The sequence below is a fragment of the Theropithecus gelada genome, chromosome 15 (genome assembly GCF_003255815.1).
Source record: "Theropithecus gelada isolate Dixy chromosome 15, Tgel_1.0, whole genome shotgun sequence".
Lineage (NCBI taxonomy): Eukaryota > Metazoa > Chordata > Mammalia > Primates > Cercopithecidae > Theropithecus > Theropithecus gelada.
In genome coordinates, this window is record NC_037683.1 from 4,246,832 (window position 1) to 4,254,594 (window position 7,763).

A 7,763-nucleotide genomic window follows, 5' to 3' on the forward strand; every position below is an offset into this window, starting at 1 on the left:
AGCTGCCATCACGCATTCTCTATTTGAGAACACTTGTCATAAGCAGCTCCCTGTCTGCCTTCTAGTTGTTTAGCACTTTTATCTGTTCCAACTGCTTTTGGTCTGGTATCTGTCCCTCCTCAATATAAGCAGGGCAAGAATCACTTCCATCTGATAGATGAGGAAACTGAGGCAGAGTGGTTGGGGTCAGATGCTAAGAGTGTCTGGACTATGATGAAAGGGGTGTCTGGGGTGGATTCTAATGAGATAGTTTTCCAGCTTGACTCTACAGCTCCTAGGCCAACACTCAAGAGAGGAAATTCGAGATTGGGGGTGTGGGGAAGGACAGAAAAGACAGTCCCAACATTCTCATTTCAAAATATTTAATTTTGTCTGAAAAGGATACATTCCCGGCTTCCCTCCCACCACATCACTCCGGCCCACCAGCAGTGACACACTCGCACGCACACACGCACATAAGGCCAATGGGCTACGGTCTGCTTCTGCCCTCTCTGGCTGGGAAGAAGGGATTTTTCTCTTGCCTCCTTCCCCCAACAAAGGTAAAGAAGAGAGAGGCCCGCTGGAATGCCAGCTCCCAGGGAAGGACACAGAGCCCCACACACTCTATCACATCACATGCACTTAGAAAAATAAAACCAAGTGGTGTTCTGGCATCCCCAACACCGTAAGAGAGCAATATCCACCTGGAAGTCATCTTTGCCATTTTCTAGAAAAATTTATTGCACTTAATTAGCAGATGTTAAAGGAGCTCTGGGGTAGAGCTTTGCCATGAAAACCAGATGCTCCTCGGCCCTTTGCGTTCCAAGGAGCACGGCTCCCGGGGCCCAGGTAGAGGGCTGCCCAGCTTCAGAGGAGTTTTCCCCCACTGGCTTGCATGCCTGCCGCCCTGCCTCAGGCCAGAGGACCGCAGGAGCGGCCTGCACAGCCCCTCTCAGCAGGGTTACATGTACCCAGACTTAAGGTGCACTGCTAAGTGCCCCCTCCAACCTCAGAAGCCAGACAGGCAAACCTCTTCCTTTGACCAAGGGTAAGAGTTACCCAAGTCCTCCACAAAGTTGCCGTAAACCTTGAAAACTCTCCCTCTCTCTAAATGCACATGTTCCTCCATCACATGAGACATTTATAATATGAATATTCCTGCAAAGTTCCAGCTCATTCATGATTTGTCTGTTCTGAGGTTGCGCTGAGGGTGCCACAAAGCTTTAGACAGGATGCTTAGGAATTAGATGGTACTTCCAAGCCCATCGGAACCCACGGAAAGCCAAGGTAAAGTCAGCTTCTCTAGCCTCCAGTGATTTACAGATGTCAAAGATCCAAGCACAGGAGCCTCAGTGTCCAGCGGTCGGCCTCCAAGAAGCAGAAGGCCCAGGAGGGAGCCAAGAGACTCCCATTCCCTCGAGAGAAACTGAGCAGGCACCAACCCTCTCCTGCAAGCACGGATTTTTAGGACAGGAGAGGAGACAGCCTTACCTGAGCACTTCTTTTCCCCCACAGGTCAGCCTCTGTGGACATCCTCCATCTTGTCCCCACCAGGCTCCTGACTCAGAGGGGCATTTCGAAAAGAGTCCAACAGCCGTACTCTTTCCAAGTAAGCACTTTGGGAAAGAACCCGATACCCACTGCCTGGGGGAAAGAAGGGAGGGCACCAAACAGGCAGAGGGCGGGATAAAGAGGAGAGACATCGAGCCACCATCCCAGCCACTGGGCTCGGAACATGGACACCAGAGATTTAGTGTCCATCCTTAAAAAAATAAAACTGCAAAAACACAAACCATATACTTTCCGGCAAAGAAAATGAAGAGCTTTTAAGCTCGAGGCTCTTCCACTAATAACAAAATGAGAACCGCCCTCTTGGTGATCCACCAGGCCAGAGGGAGCGTGCCCGGGAGGGAGAGCTGCCCGGGGCAGGACACTGACATGCTGGATGCGCCTGCCCTGTGTGGTTACAATAGAGTGAAAGTGTGTACATGGTTTTTAGAGAACCACAAAGTAAAAGTCAGGGGCCTGGCGAGAGGAGTGACCTCCCTTGGCCTCAGGGCCCCTTGTCAAGTCCCCCGGAGAGGTGGGTGTGAGGTCCCCGAAGGGCCGTGGCATTCCCCTGGGGTGAGGTCCACGCCTTGGTCTTAACACCTGTTATGAAAAGTCTTTAGAAGTCGGGGCCCGGGACTCTGAACCACCACGGTAAATAAAGCCAGTGTTACGGAGGGCAAAGCATGCCCATCGCCTCTGTCTCCTCTTCACCACAGGCTGCCCACCCTGAGCAAATAAACACACCCATCTCAGGGGTGCCCCAGTGACCCAAATGAGCAGAGGCTTCCATGAATTTCCTCGGTGAATCTTCTGAGCACAGCAAAAGGGCAAGTCCAGCCACACAAGAGAAAGGAGTCGTTGTGAGGCAGGGGAGGCCACAGCTGTGAGAAGCCACAGCATGACCAGCCTCACGAGTGGCCCCCGTCTCCTGGGACCAAGACTGAGGGGACCCTAGGCCTGTGTAAACATCCTAACAGCCTGCTATCCTGTAAAAGTGGCACTGTGACCTTGGTGACTCTAGACTAGATGTCTTGCCCTGCTGACACCCTCCAGGCAGCTCGCATGGGAGGGATCCTGAAGCAAGAATTGCGAGGCCCTCGATGCACCCAGGGAGAGTGCACTCTAGCCCAGGCCACACTGGTGAGCAGAGCAAGAAAAAAAGGGAGCTTCTCAAGAAACACACCACAGTTCTCGTGCCCATGGTGGAAGGGGGCTATGGAGGCATTTTCTAAACACCACTAGGAAGGTGAATCCTGGGGTCCAGGAAGTTAAAGCCTCCTAGATAAGAGGGGTTTTCCTTTTAAATCTATGGTCCAAGACTGGACACTGGGTGGAAAGAAACAGCAGGCCCAGAGGCCTGGTGTAGTGGGACAAACAAGCTTCAGAAGGTGGCCTCTGAGTAGCCTGGAAAGGAAATGAAAAGGCCTCCCTCGGCCCTGGCACTCAGGGCTCAGAGAGCAGTCATCCTGGGAGTCTCTCCTCCACAGCCAATGAAATGCAGAGAGCCAATGGCCTCAGAGCCATAAGGGAAAAGGGGTGCAGGAGCTGAGAAAGGCTGGGTGCACTTCTGCTGCAGGCCCCAGCCTCAAGCCCCATCCCAGGCTGTGCAGAGACCCCACTCCTGCAGCCTGCCACCCATGCAACACTGACGGAGGAGTTGGTGTGTCCTTCTGCCTCCAAGGAAGATGGGAACAGATATTACTCAGACTGTCTGGGGAGGATGAGGTGCGTGACAGACACACCTTGAGTGGAAATGCACCCTGCTACCTGAGAAGACATAGGGTGACAATGATCACAACTCATTCTGCAGAGATAGCCCTCGGCAGCCCAGGCTGGAGACTGAGAGAGAGAGTCCAGGGACCCTGAGCGCCTGGGAAAGAGAGGTGTGTACTCCAGAGGTCCCCTTCCGATTCAACTGGGACATCCAAGAATAGAAACTAAGGCCGAGTCACCCGTCTATGCATTCTCTTGCATTCCTCACCAGTGAGGAGACTGGCCCCCCAGGGACGTCGCCACGTGCGCGGGCCGTGGTATAATGAAGCTGAGACGTGGCCGCTCCTGCAGCAGGTGCGCCGCCATGCGCCCACGACGAGTCATAAGTCTCCACGTGTGTGAGGGGTTTCAGGGAGCCCCCAGGCAGAGGTCTGAGGTGCAGGCAGTGCCCTGCCCGGGCGGGGGGCACGGGTTACAAGGGCCCGTATTTGGTCTCATACTTGGACACGATGGTCTTGCACTTGCCCACTTCCTTGCGTAGCTCGGCCACCTCCGTCCGCAGGGCTGTGTTCTCCTTCTCCAGGAAGGCCGCCCGGATGGTGATCTGATTCTCTTTCAGGCGCCGGGCATCCCGCGACCGTTTAGCTGCCACGTTGTTCTTCTTGCGTCTTGTCCAGTACTTTTCATCCTGTGCGGAAGTGCCCTCTGTGAGTCTCTTGTCTTTCCCCACGAAAGAACCCGATTTTTCCACTCCCACCACCTGAATCCCCCTAACTCATCTGGTGTGGCCACAACTAAAGCGGGGATACCAGGGAGGGACCAGCACAAACCAGGGCACATCGAGGGGACTGCCCTTTCCTCGGGGGCAGGATGAGAAACAAAAGTTATTTGGTAGGTTACATGGTGAAGAGAAGGAGACCCATCTCCTGGAGGCCTGGTACCTGCTGCTCCAGCACAAAGCACTGCACTATTCACACCCTTGCCTCACTTAGGCATTTTGGTTGTGGGTAAGGGCCTAGTTCCCCGAGTTGAGATCTTGGCTCTCCAAGATTACTAGCAGTGAAACTGCAAGTACTTTAACCCCTCAATATCACAGGTCCCTTATCTTTACAATGAGAAATAATAGGCTAGGCGTGGTGGCTCACTCCTGTAATCTCAGCACTTTGGGAGGCCGAGGCAGGTGGATCACTTGAGGTTGGGAGGTCAAGACCAGCCTGGTCAATATGATGAAGCCCCATCTCTACTAAAAATACAAAAATTAGCTGGGCATGGTGGTGCGTGTCTGTAACCTCAGCTACTCAGGAGGGTGAGGCACAAGAATCAGTTGAACCTGGGAGGTGGAAGTTGCAGTGAGCTGAGATCATGCCACTGCACTCCAGCCTGGGTGACAGAGTAAGACTCTGTCTCAAAAACCAAACCAAACCAAACGAAACAAAAATTCAGTGCCTGGCCTACAGTGAGTACCATCTAAATATTTACCACGATCATCACATCATTATTAAAGTCTCAGAAACTTCCCCGGGAGGCAGGTTCAGTTGTTCCCATTTTACAGATGAGGAACTTGAGGCACAGCTAGGCCACGGATGACAACATGGAGTTTGAACCCAGGTCTGCCTGACTCCAAGGATTTGGATGAAAAATCCTTGCTGTAAGTTTTTCATAGGAAAGGATGGAAAACTGCAAAATTCCTTCTTTCCACCAGTTCCTAACAGCACCACCAGCTTGCTCATCCCTGGGGATGGCAACATACAAGCAATCCTTTGTCCTTCAAAGCAAGGACTTTTTCAACCCCAGTTCCTGTGGCCTAGTGAGCTCTTGCCCAGTGGCTGGGCTACAGCCAGGGAGGCAGGAACATCAACACAGCCAATGGCCCGGGGAAGGAGAGAGAAACTACAGGGAGTCACACTGGGGCCAAATGCCACATGACTCCTTTTCTTTCTACCAAACTGCTGCAAGACATGGCTTTAAACACTGAACTTATGTCTTTCCAAATGGTGTCACAAGGAGGGAAGGCTCTCCAGATAAAATCAAATTCGAGAAGCCATAGCCCCTAGGCTCTTGAACCAATGTTGCATCTTTACTTATAAGGAATAACAAGTTACCTTCTGCTCATCAGGGACAAAGACCTTCTTGGCCTTTTTGATCATGGGCTGGGGCTTCAGGTCCTCCTCAGCAAACTTGTGCTTCCGAGGATTGAAGAGCTCCCCACCTGGCACACTGGAGAGCACCAGGTCAGCGGGGTCTGGATTGAAGTTCACATCCACCTCCACACAGTTGGGGTCAATGGGACTGGGAGTCTCCCTCTCCTTCTCCAGGGAAGATTCTGAAAGACACAGAGACAGGTGCTCGCTCCCGAAGCAGCCCACTGGACAGAGAAGACCCACGCCACACAGCCAGAGACCTGCCTGAACCTCAAGGCTGCATAAGCCACTGCTGCTTGGGGAGAAGAAAACCCCAACAGTACCAACCCCTAAGCCAGACTGGCACATGGTTCAATTCCACAACACAAACATTCAAAGAATTCTTTCCTTCAGGAACAGAACGCTCAAAAGGAAACAGAAGCCCCTGAAAAAAACAGGGTTTTCCAATTGTTTCCACCCCCTCCAGAAATGTTAAGCAAAACGTAAATTTTTTTTCCTTTTTTGAGACTGAGTCTCACTCTGTCGCCCAGGCTGGAGTGCAGTGGTGCGACCTCGGCTCACTGCAAGCTCCGCCTCCCGGGTTCATGCCATTCTCCTGCCTCAGCCTCCCAAGTAGCTGGGACTACAGGCGCCTGCCACCACAGGCGCCCACCACCAAGCCTGGCTATTTTTTTTGTATTTTTAGTAGAGACGGCGTTTCAGCATGTTAGTCAGGATGGTATGGATCTTCTGATCTCCTGATCTGCCCGCCTCAGCCTCCCAAAGTGCTGGGATTATAGGCGTGAGCCACCGCGCCCGGCCTAAAACATTAAATTTTTATATTCCCTTAACTTCTGTGATTTCAAGATCTCCACTAATGAGAAACAGCTGCATCTCTCCAGGGACACAGACTGAAGAACGGAAATGGGTTCCAATTTTTTTTTTTTTTTTTTTTTTTGAGACAGGATCTCACTCTGTCACCTAGATTGGAGTACTGTGGTGTGAACATGGCTCACTGCAGCCTTGACCTCCTGGGCTGGAGTGATCCTCTTGCCTTAGCCTCCTGATTAGCTGGGACCGCGGGTGCACAACAACATGCCTGGCTAATTTTTTTTTTTTATTTTGTAGAGACAGGGTCTCACTATGTTGCCAGGGTTGGTCTCAAACTCCAGGGCTCAAATGATCTTCCTGCCTCTGCCTCTGAAAGTGCTGGGATTACAGGTGTGAGCCACTGCACCTGGCCAGGTTCCACTTTGTTTTTTTTTTGAGACTGAGTCTTGCTCTGTCGCTCAGGATAGAGTGCGGTGATACAATCTTGGCTCACTGTAGCCTCCGCTTCCCTGGTTCAAGTGATTCCCCTGACTCAGCCTTGCGAGTAGCAGAGACAACAGGCATGAGCCACCACACTTGCCTAGTTTTTGTATTTTTAGCAGAGACAAGGTTTCGCCATGTTGGCCAGGCTGCTCTTGAACTGCTGAGCTCAAGTGATCCACCCGCCTTGGCCTCCCAAAATGCTGGCACAAGCGTGAGTGACCGCGCAGGCCTGGGTTCCACTTTTGAGTCCCTGAGACATGTCTGTCACTGTGCCATCTAGTCATTTAGTCCTTTTTTTTTTTTTTCAGGAGTCTTACTCTGTCTCCCAGGGTGGAGTGCAGTGGTATGATCTCAGGTAACTGCAACCACAGTCTCCTGGGTTCAAGCTATTCTCCTGCCTCAGCCTCCCAAGTAGATGGGACTACTGGCGCCCACCAGCACGCCTGGCTAATTTTTGTATTTTTAGTAGAGACGGGGTTTCACTATGTTGGCCAGGATGGTCTCGATCTCTTGACCTCATGATTCACCTGCCTCCACTACTTTGTACACTATTTGGCAGGGTCTACACAAGCTGAACATACGCACATCCAATGACCTAGCCATTCTCCACCACGCCTGGCCGGTCTCAATCTCTTCATTTCATGATGTGCGCCTGCCTCAGCCTCCCAACGTGCTGGGATTACAGGCGTGAGCCACTGTGTCTGGCCCAAAAAAATTTTTTTAAATTAGGTGGTGTGGGCCGGGCTCACGCCTATAATCCCAGGAGTTTGAGAGGCTGAGGTGGGTGAATCACGAGGTCAGGAGATCAAGACCATCCTGGCTAACACAGTGAAACTCCATTTCTAGTAAAAATTCAAAAAATTAGCCGGGCGTGGTGGTGGGCGCCTATAGTCCCAGCTACTCGGGAGGCTGAGGCAGAATGGTGTGAACCCGGGAGGCGGAGCTTGCAGTGAGCCGAAATCCCGCTGCTGCACTCTAGCCTGGGTGACAGAGTGAGATTCTGTCTCAAAAAAAAAAAAAAAAAAAATTAGGTGGTGTGGTGGTGCATGCCTTAGTCTTAGTTACTCAGGAGGCTGAGGTGGGAGG

General features: G+C 52.0%; 1 protein-coding gene across 1 annotated transcript; it reads right to left on the reverse strand.

Annotated features, from left to right (window-relative positions):
* Positions 1-345: 345 nt before the first annotated feature.
* On the reverse strand, positions 346-6,013 carry LOC112608505 (thyrotroph embryonic factor-like). The gene is made up of 2 exons (XM_025360460.1): positions 5,346-6,013; positions 346-3,931 (listed from the first exon to the last, which is right to left on the reverse strand). Exons 1-2 carry the CDS (start codon positions 5,730-5,732, stop codon positions 3,716-3,718), a joined length of 603 nt encoding a protein of 200 aa, XP_025216245.1. The 5' UTR covers positions 5,733-6,013; the 3' UTR covers positions 346-3,715.
* Positions 6,014-7,763: the final 1,750 nt, after the last annotated feature.

Excerpts from the sequence above, each read along its gene's own strand:
- LOC112608505 (XM_025360460.1), bottom strand. The coding sequence starts at position 5,732 with ATGTGCCAGTCTGGCTTAGGGGTTGGTACTGTTGGGGTTTTCTTCTCC. Across the intron at positions 3,932-5,345 it reads TTGTCCCTGATGAGCAGAAG|GATGAAAAGTACTGGACAAG; the intron begins GTAACTTGTTAT and ends ACTTCCGCACAG.